Source organism: Myotis lucifugus, unplaced genomic scaffold (genome assembly GCF_000147115.1).
Source record: "Myotis lucifugus unplaced genomic scaffold, Myoluc2.0 scaffold_144, whole genome shotgun sequence".
Classification (NCBI taxonomy): Eukaryota; Metazoa; Chordata; class Mammalia; order Chiroptera; family Vespertilionidae; genus Myotis; species Myotis lucifugus.
Window position 1 is genome coordinate 504738 of NW_005871192.1, and position 16570 is coordinate 521307.

General features: G+C 44.2%; 1 protein-coding gene across 1 annotated transcript in view; it reads right to left on the reverse strand.

Annotated features, from left to right (window-relative positions):
* The window catches only part of ADAMTSL1 (ADAMTS like 1), an 863772-nt gene that overhangs the window by 52718 nt on the left and 794484 nt on the right, over positions 1-16570 (reverse strand). The window contains 1 exon segment of the mRNA XM_014460878.2: positions 14785-14919. Within this exon segment, the coding sequence (XP_014316364.1) occupies positions 14785-14919 (135 nt within the window).

Below are 16570 nucleotides of genomic sequence, written 5' to 3' on the forward strand. Positions count from 1 at the left end.
CCATTACAGCCATCTATTTGCACAAAAAACCCGAGTCCAGGCATCTGGATTCCAGAGGTCAAGCACTGGATGTAGAACAGGACCTTGTCCTCGTCCACATCCCTCCCCGTCTCCCATGGAGCTGGTGTCTACTTCACACCTGTGCTCCTTTCCTGCCCTGGCTAATCCCATGGATCCTTCTTGGTGCTACTTGGGCCCCTTTCCCCATGAAGTGTACTCAGCTGCTGTGAGTTCTCTCATTTTCTGAGCGAGACTCTCCAGGATGGTAGGCATCCTCCCCAAGGGTTCCTTTGAAAACAATACGGCAACCTATAGTCCAATGTGTGGCCAAGAAGAGCAGTAGGGACACAGCTCTTGGCTAGAAGGGGGCTTCACCAAAGATCCAGAATCTCCCCTGAGACTTGGCCTTCTCCTTGGGGTGCCAGCCTTGCAGCCATCCTTGCTTCTGACCCCAGGAATAAAGCAACGACTAAGTTGTATACAGCGTTTTAGAGTTTACAAAATGCTTTTGCGTTTCCACTCCCATTTGATTCTAAAACCAGTCCTCAGAGACAGGTTGTCAACGCATTTTACTCATGAGAAAGGCAGGCTCAGAACGGCTAGGAGGCATGACCACAGTGCAATGCCTATTCCTTTTGGCTCAGTAGTGGGCAAAAGCCCCTTCCTTTTTCTTGCTTAATTAATATGAGATCGGCTAACATTTTCAAAGGTAACTTGACTCAAAAAAAAGTTAAATTAACTAGCAAATATATAACAACAGTATAAATAGCATAAAAATGGTAAGTTAATGGAAACTTTGGTTGAGGGAAGTTTATCCCTACCTCCAGGTCCTGGCCCCAAGAGCATTCTTTATTTTTCCCCCAGCTTTACGAAGACATATAACATTGTGCAAGCTTAAAGTGTGCATGTGTTGACTTGATATACGGATATATTGCAAAATGATTACCATCATAGTGTTAGCTAATACCTCCCTCATCTCACATAATTGCCATTTCTTTTTTTGTGGTGAGAACATTTAAGATCTACATTCTTAGCAACTTCCAAGTATATAATACAGTACCCGAGGGCATTCCCAAGTTTCCCTGCTTCCTCCACTTTAAGAAGGGGAGGGAGGGGGCAAGAGCTTGTACTACCAGGATGATAATGACTAACATTAACTGAGCACTTACTGTGTGCCAAGGCACCATTCTAAGCACTTTACATATATTACCTCATTTACTCCTTTCAAAATCCCTGAAGGTATATGCAGTTATTACCTCTACTTTACAGTCAAAGGCAGAGAGAACTTCCAGAACTTGCCCAGGGTCATGTAGCTGTGAGCACATGGCAGAGACAGGCTTCCTGGCTCCAGAGCCTACACTTCCAACCATTGTACTATGCAAGCCCTCACGTGCATGTGAAGGGGCCCAATGGACAGCATGGGACTTAGATGGATAGATGGCAATAGGAATTTCAGGAGAGGACTGAAACCATGTCTTTTAATGTAAATTCACAGAGCAGCCACTCAGCACTCTCTTTTTACTCTCCCTCTTCATCAACATATACTGCTTTCTCACTTCTGTGTTTATGTTTCCTCCAAGTAAATGATACGTTCCTTGATGTCAGAGGACACACCTCTTCTCTGCTCCATCCAGACATGGCATAGAATGAACCCTTCAATAAGGTACCCATCTCCTGGGTGATTTCTCAGTCAGTAATTTATACACACTCTGGCAACCAGTTCTGGTTCTATGAGGAAGAATTTACAACAGATCAGAGTGAAGAAGAGAATGGATTTCTTGGTTTGTAGATTCAACAGGGAAGTAAGCAACAGAGGCAAGAAATTAACACATACTAGAATCCACTTTGCACCAAACACTAACCTGGGCACACTGCCTATGATATCTTATTTAATTCTAGTGTAATTAATCCTGTGAGGTGGGCATGATTGTTGTGATCTGAATGCTAGTGTCCCCCTATATTCATATGTTAAAATCCTAACGCTGATGTGACAGTATTAGGACAAGGGGCTTTGGGGAGGTGCTTAGGTCATAAAGATGCATGAATAGGTTAGTGTTCCTATAAAAGAGACCCCACAGAGGTCCTTCGCACTTGCCACCCTGTGAGGACACAGAGAGCAGGGGCTGGCTATGAGTGAGGAAGAGGGACTTCATCAGAACGCGACCACGCTGCTGCCTCCAGAACCGTGAGAAATACATTTCTGTTGTTTATATGCTATTCACTCGGTGGCATTTGTTACAGTAGCCTGTAAATAATTATTTACAAATGAGGAAGCAGATGCTGAGGCTTTAGAAATGGGTCTTCCAAGGTACCCCCATCCTCTCTGTTCTACAAAGTGGTCATGATCTTGCCTTTCCATCGGCCATCTGCCTCTGGCCTTGGCACCCGGTCCCACCATCTCTGGTGCCACACAGACTGGGCAGTTTCCAGAGCTGACACAGGGTTTAGGAAGGATTTATTAGGGAAAGTGTAGAGTTCCTCATTTTCCCAGTGAGGGACTCAATACCTGTCTATTTCAGGGACATCCGCCTCATTCACGTCATTCCTGTGGGGAGGATAGAGGTTCCTGGGAACTGTGTCCTGGTGCCAGGAAGGGCAGGGGCCAGTGTAAGGCAGTTTCTTGAGGTCCCCTTTCCTGACGATTTGAAGGCTTAAAATAAGCCCGTGCCTGGATACTTGCCGTGGCTTGGAACAGTGGCGAGGCAGGGAGATTTACCGCTTTGCTTTCTGTGTCCAACTATTTTAAGTGTCACTTATGCTCTGGTGTCGTTTTAAATTTATGGATGTTCACTCCAGTCCAAAGAACCTCTGGACTCTTTCCAGTGGCTTCCTCGTAAATGCCCTCTGAAATACTGACTTAGTTTTACACTATGGGTACTACAGAGCTTCCTGCAGTCCCTATGGGGTCTCTGTTCTCTACTTTGGATTTTATTTAAAAAAAAAGACAAAGTACATAAACATGTGCCATAAACAACCACAAAACGCTGACCTTTCTTCTTAATAGCAAATCATATTATCTTTGTGGTCAAAACTAGGAAACCAAAAGCCTTTTCCTTGTGACATAAAACTTCAGGCATCCAATATAAATGAGGAAACGGATGCCAACTGATGCGTCTTTGATAAATTCCTCTTCTTTCCCCGCCTTATCAGTATGCTAGCCCTCTCCTACACTTTTTTTCCCTTTCCTGTGCAGCACTTTCCTTGCCACGCCTGCGATTTCTGATGGGGTGGGTCACCGCTGTGGATGAATTTGTACCTAACCTTCGACCATCAGAACTCGTTGTTCCCACAGCTAGAGAGGAAGTAGTGATGAGCTTAGTCTTCCGAATTATCATATGGAAAGTGATTTCCCAACAGATGTGGCTGAGGGTATTCACTGACTGTTGCTGTGTGAATTTTCTCATAATTGGGTTCAGGAAGTATTCCATCTAGTCTGTATCAGAAGAATAAGGAAGTGCACAGGGTGGGGTGATGGTGGAAGTATATGGGACAGATGATAAATCTACAATTATAATAGAAATGAAAGATGGAAATGACTCAAGAGGCCTTCCAAGTCAAGGTCCAGCTTACTAGGCCTGTTTTAAATCACCTGAGAATATTTATGCAGCCTCTGTTCTCCCCAAGACCTAGAATCCAGCTGGAAGACATGACAGAGAAGGGAACGATCTCTAATAATACAAGCTGTGGTAGGTTAAGTATCACATCGGTGGTCTAGAGCAGGCGTTGACAGACTATGGCCTGAACACCAAGTCTGACCCTGTTTCTGTAAATAACGTTTTATTGGACACAGCCACACCCATTCATTTATTCACCGTCTGTTTCTGCTTTACAGCTGCAGAGTGTAGCAATTGCAACGGAGACCTAGGGCCCTCAACACCTAACGCATTTCCTATCCAGCCTTTTACAGACAAAGTGTGTTCAACCCTGGTGTAGTGGGTGCCTCAGGGGGTCAGGAGGCAGAGATCACTCCAGGCTCAAACACTGCAAGAAGGCCTCACATAAGGGCTTAGACTATGTCTCAAAGACTTCTGGGTTTGTCTAGAGCTGTGGTTCTCAACCTGTGGGTCGAGACCCCTTTGGCGGTTGAACGACCCTTTCACAGGGGTCGCCTAAGACCATCCTGCATATCAGATATTTACATTATGATTCATAACAGTAGCAACATTACAGTTATGAAGTAGCAACAGAAATAATTTTTGGTTGGGTCACAACATGAGGAACTGTATTTAAAGGGCCAGAAGGTTGAGAACCACTGGTCTAGAGAGAGTGGGGTGGGAGAGGGTATTCCAGGTAAAGAAGGCTCAAGGGCATGGCAATTACCAGGAAAAAGTTGGACAGGAATAGAAGGATTCTTTGAACAGGAATAAGATGGAAAGATGGGTGTACAGGCTAGGTATGAATAGCAACAAGCCTTGAATGCCAGGCTAAAATACTCTAAGTGATAAAACATACATTTTCCCATACCAGCCTCTACATGGGTAGTAGGGTATAGGGAGGTGACTTTTAAAGTCCGTTTAAGCTCTAAGAGTCATTTTTTAAAAGTACTGATGCCTAGTCCCGCCCCCAGACCATCTGTTTTAATTGGTCTCAGGTGGATCATTGAGTTTTGTTTGTTTTCAAACACTTCCCAGGTAACTTGATTGTGCAGTTGGGAACCACTTCCTAGAATGGAGGAAATAGCCAGGACCCGCCTGCAGAAGCCCGGCTCAGGGCCTGGTAAATGCAGCAGGTGCCCAACACATGTGAGTCAAATTAAACCAGCAATATTGGCTTGTCCCAGAGCCAGCCTGAGAAGCCTCTGTTTGACAAGTCAGCTATATCACATTAAGTTGGTCACATGGCTTCCAATAAAAGAAATCACTTCTGTTTGCCCTGGCCAAATCTTGGAAAAGCCCACGATGCTCAATGCAATATTGAGTCCGTGTATACATTTGGGCATTTATAGATTTTTCTTTCACTGTTATTTTAACATGACCCTTTACAAGGTTTTACACAGTTTGCCCTTGGCCTTGTTACCGCTCTGATCTCTCCCACATCCAACCTGATGACTCCACTCCTGCCACTACACTGGTCTCTTTGTTGTTCCTTCAACACCTGAGGTATGTCCCCGTCAAGTATTCCACACAGACTTTCCTCTGCCCCAGATGCTCTTCTCTTTTCCTCCAGACATATGTGAGGCTCCATGGCTCACATTCAAGTCTTTGCTCAAGGATTACCTTCTCAGCGAGCCCTCTCCTGACTATCTACGTAATTTAAAATCACATCCTCTTTTGCACAGAGGTGTTATCCATCCTCTTACTCCGATTTACTTTTTCTTCATAGCACTTATTACCTTTTAACATACGATGCCATTTACTTCGTTATGCTCATTTTCTACTTCCCTTGCTACAATGTAAACTCTATACGAAGGGATTCTATCTATTTTGTTCTCTGCTGCATCCCCAGTGCCTCCAATGGTGCCCGGGACACAGAAGGAACTAAAAAAAATGTGTCTATTGCATTCATGCTCAGAAAGCCTTTACTCATCCTTCAAGACTGAGCTCGAACAGCTCCTCTAGAAACTCTCCCTGGTTTCCCTTTTGACGAAGAAAGGAGTCCTCCCTCCTCTGTTCACTTTGGCTTCTTTTGAAACTCTTCAAAGTTTCTCACACATCATTGGCTTTCTATCTCCCCTACTGCTTCTGCCTCCTCCAAGGCTGGGAGAGGGCAGAGGACCTAGCATCTAGTAGAGACTGAACAGGTGTATGTTCAGGAAATGAGCCAGAATTTGGCAACACTAGCTTTGGACTAGTCTTTTTCTTATAATAACACTCTCTGTAGTTGCACAACCCGGTAGTTCTCCATTTTATTCTCGCATCTTGACTTGAGTGGTCTGAAATGATTCATTATCACATAGAAGGTACATGAGTTTCATTGAGAAAAGCCTAAAAAATCTGATGCTTTTGAGAACCTTTTGGTTGTGTGGACTATTTTTCCTTCCCCCATTAATCTATTTACCAAGTCCTGTTGATGTTACTTCCTACATTCCCCTGAATTTATTCACTTCTTATTCACTTCTCCTGCTCTCTAAGCTAAGCCACGGTTATCTCTTAACTGGAAGAGTGCAACCACTTCCTAAATGGTATACTCTATCTGTTGCGATGGAATCCATCCTCTCACAGCAGCCACAACAAGCTTTGAAAAGCACAAATCAGATTTCTTTCTCTTGCTTGAAACCATTCAAAGACTTCCCATTGCACTTAGCACAAAGTGCAAAAGTCTCACCATGGCTTCAACCTCACCGTAGGCCATCTCCCCTTGGTTATTACCTCTGCTGGTCCCTCTGCCTGGAATGCCCTCTCTTCATTCGGATAACTTCCACCCACTCTCCCAATCCCAGCTCACATATCCTCTCCTCAGAGAAACCTTGTCCTGTCCCATGCCCCCAATCCACCACTTCTTTCTGTTTAATCACTGTCCTCTTATTTGAATTACTTTTCCCACCAGACTCAAATGAGCCCTACTAGAATTCAAACTGCAAAAGGGCAGGTACATTAATCTGTTTTGTGCATGCATGTATCCTCAATATCTAGAGAACAGGAATAGTGCATAGTAAATGTGCAATGATTTCTTTTGAATGACTGAATGAGGGCCTAGGTTTATCTATCTTATTTACTGTGCACCTCTGGTCCTAGCACAGTGCCTACAACAGTACATAGCAGACACTCAACAAATACTAATTGAATGAGTAAATCGATCTTTGATATTGCCTTCTTAGGCCCTTTACCAAGTCTTTCACCTTTGAACATTAATATTTATTCAACTGTGATCTGATTCACCTTGAGGGGTTTATATGTGAACATTGCCTGTAAGCTCCACCTGAGATTCCAGACCTGAGTCCTGTGTATTCCAGCCACAGCGCCCCCATCAGTGTGATATGATTTGTAAGAGCAGCCCAGTCACAATGTCAGCGTTAGGGAAAGAAATAAATTTTCACCTTTTAGTATGAGATTTGGGGTCAACAAAACCATTGTTGCTCTTAGCAGACACATCTGGAACCGGAGCTCATGCCGGCCAGGCTCTGCAATTCTCAGCACTTTCAATAAGCGGAGAAGAAAATGTGCAAGACAGGTGGTCAGAAGGAAAGGCCACTGCCTGGCTGTGGGCCCTGGCCTTCCTGCCTGGCTTCCCAGGGCTGCAAGGGCTCTGAGAAGTGTTGTTGCTGTGCATGCAGGGCCTGGGGAGCATGTTGGTGCTGCTGAGATGCTGAATGTGTGTTGGCTGTGACCCTGGAGCCCCCGGCTGGGGAGCGGGCACAGGCACAATGACTTCTTTCATGGAAAAACTTGACTCTGCAAACGCAGGGTTGAAGGCTTGATCTCTCTCCTCCTGGTAAATCACATGATATGAGAAAGGCTGTGCTGTTTGGCTCTCTGTGGGGTTAGCATGACATGAGTTTCTGGCAGAGATGTCATGAGGAGTCCCTCTGACTGAGGCACTGATCTTGGTCACTCACAAAGGAGAGTTTGTGACTAAATACTAGTACAGGGGGTGGAGCCAACCTTATGTGCATATTCTATACAACACTCGAACAGAGTCTAGACCTAAATAGAATATGCTGAGAAAAGGTACTGAACTGTTTCTCTTAAGCCACATGTGATTACATATGTGGTTACTGGAGGTACCTGGAATCATCTAGTTCTGATAAAAAACCCATGACCTTTATAATATGGATTTTCTTTTTTCCTGACCTTCCTGAGGAAGATCTCCATTCCTGTACATTGCGTGTGTGTGAGTGTGTGTGTTTCGGGCTCTTTTGCTTCATGGAGAAAGCCCAACCCAGCGACAGGATAAAGGACAGAGTGATACAGTGAAAAATATGCTCTCCCTCAGAAACAGGAGATGTGTGGTCACCACCATAGACCTCGGCATCTTTTCTACATAATGAGATGGATGGACTAATCAGTAGTTGGCAAACATTTTCTGTAAAGGGCCAAACGAAAATAGTTTAGTCTTGTGGTTTTTGTTGCAAGCACTCAACTCTACCATTATGGTGTGAAAGCAGCCATAGACAATACATCTATATATATAAAAGCCTAAGCAACCATTCAACTGTTTGACTGTCCGACTGGTAGCTATCACGCACAATGACCACCAGGGGGCAGACGCTCAATGCAGGAGCTGCTGAGCTGCGGTGACTTGGCAGCTGTGGTTCTTGGGTGATGCACCTGGAACTAAAGAGGAGGGAGCCCGATTCCAGGGTGCATCACCTGAGAACCACCCTCTCGCAATCCGGGGCCCCTTGGGGGATGTCGGAGAGCCAGTTTCGGCCCAATCCCCGCAGGCCAGGCTGAGGACCCCACTGGTGCACGAGGCCTCTAGTAGGTAAATAAATGGGTGTGACTACATGCAAGAAAACTTTGTTTACAAAAGCAAGTAGTGAACTAGATTGTGCCCAGGGGTCTAGTTTGCCAGCCACAGGAGACATTATCTCTTAAAAGCTGGTTCCTCTGTCTATGCAATGATTCTAGAACATGATTATTGGGACCAGAGGAGAACAACAATAAACAATAGGAAAACAATAAAATGGCAAAAAGTACATACCTATCAATAATTACTTTACATGTCAATGGACCAAATATCCCAATCAAAAGACATAGGGTGGCTGAATGAATAAATAAAAACAAGACCAGTACATATGCTGCCCACAAGAGACCCACTTCAGATGGAAAGACATACAGATAAAAAGTAAAGGGATAGTAAAAGGTATTTCATCCAAATGGAAAGGAAAAAAAAGTTAGGGTAGCAGTACTTATATCAAACAAAATACACTTTAAAAGAAAGACTGTAACAGGAGACAAAGAAGGGCATTTTTATAATATAAAGGGATCAATCCAACAAGAGGATATAACTCTTGTAAACTTTTATGGACCCTACATAGAAGCTTCTAAATATATAAAATAAATATACTAAAGGAGAGATAAACAGTAATACAGACATAGTAGGGGACTTTAACACCACATGACAGCAATGGAAATATCATCCAGATAGGATATCAACAAGGAAACAGTGGCCTTAAATGACACGTTAAACCAGATGCATTTAGTTAATATTTTCAGCACATTTCACCCAAAAAGCATCAGAATACATTCTTTTCGAGTGCACATAGAACATTTTCCAAACAGACCACATGTTAGGGCACAAAACAAGTCTTAGTAAATTTAGGAAGATTGAAATCCTATCAAGCATCTTCTCAGATCACAATGGTATGAAACTAGAAATCAGTTACAAGAAGAAAACTGAAAAACACAAAGACATGGGGGCTAAATAATATGCTACTAAACAATGAATGGATTAACAACAAAATCAAGGAAGAAATAAAAAGATGCCTTAAAACAAATGAAAATAAAAACATAATGACATCAAAAATCTATGGGACATAGCCAAGAAATAAGAAAAATCTCAAATAAAAATATCTAACCTTATACATAAAGGAGCTAGTCAAAGAAGAACAAAGTCCAAAGTTAGTAGAAGAAAGAATCTAAAAGTTCAATATTAGACAATAGGTTGAATAAGACATGGTGCCTCCTACCAATGCAACCATCAAAAATAAAACTATAGAAGGATATTTACAGGCATGGAAAGATGATTGTTATCTACTATTCAGTGAGAACAAGTTACAAGCAGTATACAGAGTATAATTTTGTTTTAGACAAAAGATATGTATAATGTGTATATTCATGGTTAGGAAAGGATATTAGCACTGGTTATCTCTGAGCTAGGCAATTATAATTTTCATTTTCTTCTATTCTTAATTATTCTACAATGAGCATGTACTACTCTTGTAATAAAACTCCAACAAAAGTTATTTTTCTAATACCCTATAAATTAGCAGTCGCCAACCTTTCAGACCTCACGGATCACCAGTGGTCCGTGGACCACCAGTTGGTGACTGCTGCTCCAAAGGTTTCCTTAAACCACTGGTCGCCAACCTTTCGAACCTCACAGACCACCAGTGGTCTGTGGACCACTGGTTGGCGACCACTGCTATAAATGATACTGTGAGACATGTTAGCCTCGGGCCTCAGTGGCTAAAAATATTTAACAGAAGTCTGCTAAAAGGTGTAGGGAGGCCTGAATGATTGCTGTTCCACAAATGGAGCCCTGTGACCAGGCCTTGGACCACTAAGGATGGGGGCATGGGCTTTGCCTCCAGAACAGTTGTCACAGTTTAGGCCTACCTGCAGAAAGAACAGCTGCAAAACAAGGACAAAAAAAAGTAGCACCTATCTTGCCTAGGACAACAGATCCAGGTAGGCTGGGTCCACTCTGCATGGCCAAGCCTCCACTGGGCATTTTTCATGTCTAAGTCATATAACAAAGAATGTGAGAGCAACAAGGAACCCACTAGTCCTAGGTCTTCGTTTACAGTTATGGAAAGTGAGGCCAGATGGGCGCATGTTGCTCAATCCACCTTCTTCTTGAAAGTTGCAGCAGTGGCTTGAAGTGATATCAATGCCAGAGTGTCTGATAACTAAATACCCATTTCTGGAGTAGACTCACCTATTGGGAGCCTTAATGGAAGAGAGTTAGTTCTGATATATGGCTTTAAAAAATCCAAAATCTTGCCCTGTATGCCAACTGCCACCATGCTTGGTGGAAATCTAATCTAATCTAATAAAAGACAAACATGCAAATTGACCGTACCTTCGCTACACCTTAAGCCATGCCCACCAGCCAATCAGAGTGACTATATGCAAATTAACCCAACCAAGATGGCAGCCGGCAGCCACGGAGCTGAAGCGAGCAGGAGGCTTGGTTGCTCCAGTGATGGAGGAAGCCAAGCTTCCCGCGGGCTCTTAGCTCCACTAAAAGCAACAAAGTTTCAATTATAGAAGATAAATAAACCCCAGATACCTGCTTTCAGCCGGCCATGGAGCTGGAGCGAGCAGGAGCCAGCTCTGAGCTCCACTGAAGGCAACAAAGTTTCAATTATAGAAGGTAAATAAATCCCAGAATGAAAAAAAAAAGAAAAAAAGGAGAGAGGCTGGGAGCTTCCGAAGCCAGGGGGCTTGGCCAGCCTGAAAATGGCCCTCAGCCCCTCACCCAGGCTGGCCAAACCTCCATGGGGTGAGGGTCCCCACGGGTGGGGGGGCTTGACCAGCCTGCAAACACCCATCAGCCCCTCACCCAGGCTGGCCAGGCACCCCAGTGGGGACCCCCACCCTGAAGGGGGTGTGACCAGCCTGCAAACAGCCATCAGCCCCTCACCCAGGCTGGCCAGGCACCCTACCGGGACCCCCACCCTGATCCGAGACACCCTTCAGGGCAAATCAGCTGGCCCCAACCCATGCACCAGGCCTCTATCCTATATAATAAAAGGGTAATATGCAAATTGACCCTAACAGCAGAAAGGGTGGGAATGACTGGTCACTATGACACACACTGACCACCAGGGGGCAGACGCTCAATGCAGGAGCTGCCCCCTGGTGGTCAGTGCGCTCCCACAGGGGGAGCTCTGCTCAGCCACAAGCCAGGCTGACGGCTGCCAGTACAGCAGTGGTGGTAGGAGCCTCTCCTGCCTCCTCAGCAGCGCTAAGGATGTCTGACTGCAGCTTAGGCCTGCTCCCCGCTGGCAACTGGACATCCCCTGAGGGCTCCCAGGTTGCCAGAGTGATGTCTGACTGCCAGCTTAGGCCTAATTCCCCAGGGAGCAGGCCTAAACCAGCAGGTGGTCATCCCCAAAGGGGTCCCAGACTGCGAGAGGGCACAGGCCAGGCTGAGGGACCCCCTCCGAGTGCACAAATTTTTGTGCACCAGGCCTCTAGTCTATATTATAAAAAGCTAGTGGCCGTAACACCGTAACCCCGGAACGACCAAACAACTGGTCACCAGGAGGTGCATTGATGGGTCCCTCCCACAGTGGTGGCAGGAGGGACTTTGGACCCTGTGGTGGTGGTGGGAAGGACTCTGGGTCTTGCGCGATTTTGCACGCTGGGCCTCTAGTGTTAAAATAAATTGCAAGGCAGTGCCTGGACTAAGTGGAAAAGAATGTCATGATTGATCAGGAACATCTTGGCTGTGGAAGGGGTGACTAATAGTATCTTTGCTACCTGTTTCTAGCCTCGCTTAGAATATGTGTTACCCTCAAAATAGGTGTCTTCATTAAATCTCTCCTACTCTTGATTACCCTTATAGAATGTCAGATTAATTCTTTTAAATATTACTTTTACTACATCATTCTCCTACTTAACCCTCTAAAGGTCTATCTCCATTTCCCACTTAGTAAATATACTTCCTGTCTAATAATCAAGGTCCTCCACAATTTGTCATCATTTAATGTTCTCATCAACCATACACAAAATCACCTCCCTCACCTATTTTTTTAAAAAAATATTTTTATTGATTTCAGAGAGGAAGGGAGAGTGAGCGCGAGATAGAAACATCAATGATGAGAGAGAATCATTGATCGACTGCTTCCTACATGCCCACAAAAGGGATTGAGCCTGAAATCTGGGCATGTGCCCTGACTGTGACCTCCTGGTTCATAGGTCGACGCTCAACCACTAAGCAACACCGGCTGGGCGAGACCTATTTCTTGTACTCAGAGTACACACTCTAGTCTAAAAGGGTCGCTAGTAGGAGCAGGAGCAGGAATTTGTCCAAAGGGGAGCAGCTGGATTAAGAGATCAGGATGAGTCAATAACTGGGAGTTTTGAGATGGAGGAGGGTATCAGAAATTTGGGGAGGGATCCAAGTCAAATCTGAGTGGACAAGCTTTAGCTGAGGCCTGCTCCTTTTGATGGCCTAGTTTCTATCCCAGTTTGGCTGCCCGTTATCAGTTTTAAAGCGGTGCTATTTTATAGCTGTTACTGAATAGGCACCCGATACATACCCCACACATTTTAATCTCTGTGCTTATAGCATCTTCACTTTAAGTGCCTGTTTCCCTCATTTCTGCCTATTGGAGTCCCACTTATCCTTTGGTGCTCAGCTCCAAACCATCACAGTGAGGCCCTGGTATTTTTCAAATGACCTGCTTCTCAGAGTCCTTAAATTTGACATCATTCCCTAATTCATCTCCATAACTCCACGTAGATCTCTCCTAGGTCTATAGTGCTGGCGAGACAGCGACATTCACCACTAGGGCCCATTTTTGCCCAGGCAGTTACATTCAGGGATTTTATGGTAATTGACTTGCTGTCTCATTCAAATGGAGCAGTCTGGATATGAACTAGTGTATTAAGGTGCCTCTTAACTGTTAGATTTAAATACCAGTCTATTGTAACAAAACACTATAAACTAGCAATGAAATGCAGCAGCATAAAGCACAATAAATTCTTATTGCCCATGGCTAAAATGAGAGAAAATATTATTCCAGAATAAGGGAGAAAATAAAGCTCTCATGGAAAAATACAAGCAGGTTAACTTTTCCAGCATGCTGAATGGCACCTGAGTGACCCAAGAGTTATTGAATTTAAAAATAATCAATTGCTGTACCCTCTGCTAGTGGCTGGGCTATGATGAATAGTTATGACAATTTCTCATGGTGATGAGTCTAAAATAAAAAACTTTACAATGTACACACTTCATTTAGAACAAGTTTACCATTTATAAGCCAAGGAAAACAAGCAGTTTACAACTTCTATGAACTCTGATCAAAATGATGTGGAAAAACTCAATGCCAAGCTGTATAAGTTATGGGGAACAGAAAAGGGTCACTCATTCCTGTATCAGTGTCTTATTTTTACCCAGAAACAGAGAAATCAGAAGCTTTTCCCTATAAGCTGTGAGTAGTGTTTGCTAATTTCAGATGATAATGAAAACTGAAGGTAATCTTTCTGTGTTGTAATCCTAAAGATACCTGACCCCATGGCCATGTTGAGAATACATCATCAGCAGTATGACTGGAAACTCAATGGCTTCCTGGTCCTTGCTGGTGGATGGGGATTAAGGGTTCAGAAACTTTTAACTTTGAGCCAAAGGAATAAGTCTAGCTGCCATTACCAATATTTGGGACCATATAGAGTTAGCATGAAGGTTTTCTTCCATTTCGTAGGCTTTTTTTCTTTTAGGCCTTTGAAGGCAGAATTCTTCTCTTCCACCTTGACTATCTCCGGAGGTCATGTTGGGGATGCAGGGGTTCCTCTGGCATCTTCATGATTCAAGGGAGAGGGACCCAGGACTTGAATGTCCTTGAACAACTCTCTACTACCAGAGAGCACCAGCCATGTGGGCATTAACTTGGTGAAGGTCCCAATGACAGATGCCAGGGAAGCTGTACCCGGTGAAGTTATTTAAACACTTGGTTTGAGGAATCTGGGTTGGGTGTCGGTCCTACCAATATAAGGCTGGCGTAAATAGAATTGTCTGGCTTTGGGGGGATGCTGATATTTCATCTTTCTCTTTGAAACTTGATTAGAGTTGTTGTTTAGTTGGGAGGAAGTCATGGGGGAATACTGGGGTGTGATTGGCAAGAAGAGGAGATACAGGAGCTGTTCCTTACTCATCGTTCGGTGAGTCAGTCTGATACAGAGGATCTGGACTGTGGAATCGGCCCAAGAGGATTCAGAAAGGAGCCACGTTGGAATCTAGACAAGCTAGAGTCCAGACTAAGAATTGCGCTCACCTCATATGGAAAGTCAGCCAAGTTTCCACTGGTGAGTCTGGATTCTGTAGGCAATTTAGTGATTTCCTGTTGGCCACCCCCCACTGCTGCCTCCTTCCCACCTGCAAGCAGTCACCCACCCATAAATCCTGTCCAGCCCTGGACTGCTGCCCAATGTTCCAGAGGGTTGGACTCACCAAGGAGAGCGGAATTCCCAGGGTCCAGGACCAGCTGTGTTCCCAGAGGAGACATCAGCACTGAAGGAAGGTTCGGTCCGGTGGCTGAAAGCAAGGCTCTGATATCCTCCAACTGCGTGGGGACTTGGGGGGGATCTGTGAGAAGGCAGATGGTGAATCAGACAGGTTAAAGCATGAAGGCCATATTAAGGGGGGAATGAGGGGTGCGCATGCGTGTAATTGTGTCTGTGTGTAAGGCAGGCATTACTCTTGTTGCCTTTTAACATAATTTTTCCTATTGAGAAGGTGTGCCTATCAAATTGAGTCTGAATTTCAAACAACACTTGAACCAATAAGGTCAGTAATAAGAATCAGGCATGTAGATTTCAGAAGCTCCTGACTAATACCACTTTATACCGCAGGACCACTGGGTCCCTATAAATGTAGGTACATTAAACCACATTGTAAAGACACTCTTAAGAAGCCAACATTTCTTCAGCAATTACTAAATGTCAAGTCCTATATTAAAGAGCTTTCATTTATAACGTCCTTAGAGGGGGGCACTTTATTCTTGTCCCCACGGATAGGGATATGCCACAGGAATTCTTACTTAAAAGGAGCCCATGAGTGGCTTTTTCTATGAGGAAAAGGGTCCATCTATGAAGTCGATAAGCTAACTTGCTTTGTGGTGTGAATTTTTCATGCTCAATAGGACACATAAACCAGACAGGGATCATTTGCTATTTCAAGTCTGATAAGGAGTCAGGGCTGAAGTCATCAGGGGTCACGTTAACCAGAGCCAAGGTGACAGCAATGGGAAATACAGTGGCTTGTCATTTCCACTGGACAAATACAGAGGCAAGCGGCTACTGAACCTAGTGGCGGGATGATCCCTGGTTCTCCTGGGAAAGCGCAGACTCCCGCTCCCCCTGATGCCCTGCAATTCACACTCTCAAGGCCGACTCCTACCTTTTCCTCTCCAGCCCTTGCTGGAGCAGAAAGAGAAACAGGAGTGTTGTTCTTGTAATTGATGGTTATTTCAATAGGGTTCAGGGAGGGCCTACTATGTGCTTGCCACCTTGTTAGGTGCTTGTTAGGTCATGATGGTGCCAGAGTCTAGTTCAGAAACATCCGGTTTGGGTTCAGGAACCCTCAGTTTGAGCTGTGGCTCTGTCTTTCACTAACTTGGGCAAGTCACTAATCCTTCTGAGCCTTAGTTTCCCTGTCTATTAAATGGAACCTCATCATTTCCAAGATTTCTTTCTGCTCTCAAACCCCACGGTTTTAGCAATTGATGGCGGCAGTTTACTCAAACCCAGACTCTTTTCCTCGCATCCTTTTTAATATTCCCTCAAGAACAATGAAATTGAATATTGAGGGAAACGGAGTTCCTGCAATATTGCAATTGAATATTTCTTTAAGAAAGCTAAAATGCAGTAAGCCTTTGCTTATTTGCTAAAACCCATCAGATCTCCTTGGGCCAAATGTCGACACCTTCTAATGTCCTCACAGTTTCTATGACATTTTTCTTTTTTGGTATATGTCCATTTGATCTTCTCAGGGACACTGTAACTTCTCCAAGGTCAGAGGTCACCCCTTATAGTTGTCCTACGTGGAACTTAGAGGCAGCACTTAATGAATAATCATTCAGTGACTACCTGAGTAAATGAATAATATTCTGTCTCATTATACTTCAAGTCTCCTTGCTACAGGTTAAATCACAGAACTTGGCGTAAAACTGCAGCTTTATACATGAAATCCCTGATTTAAAAATTAAGCCATATTTTTGGCTGATAAAAAAGGAAGC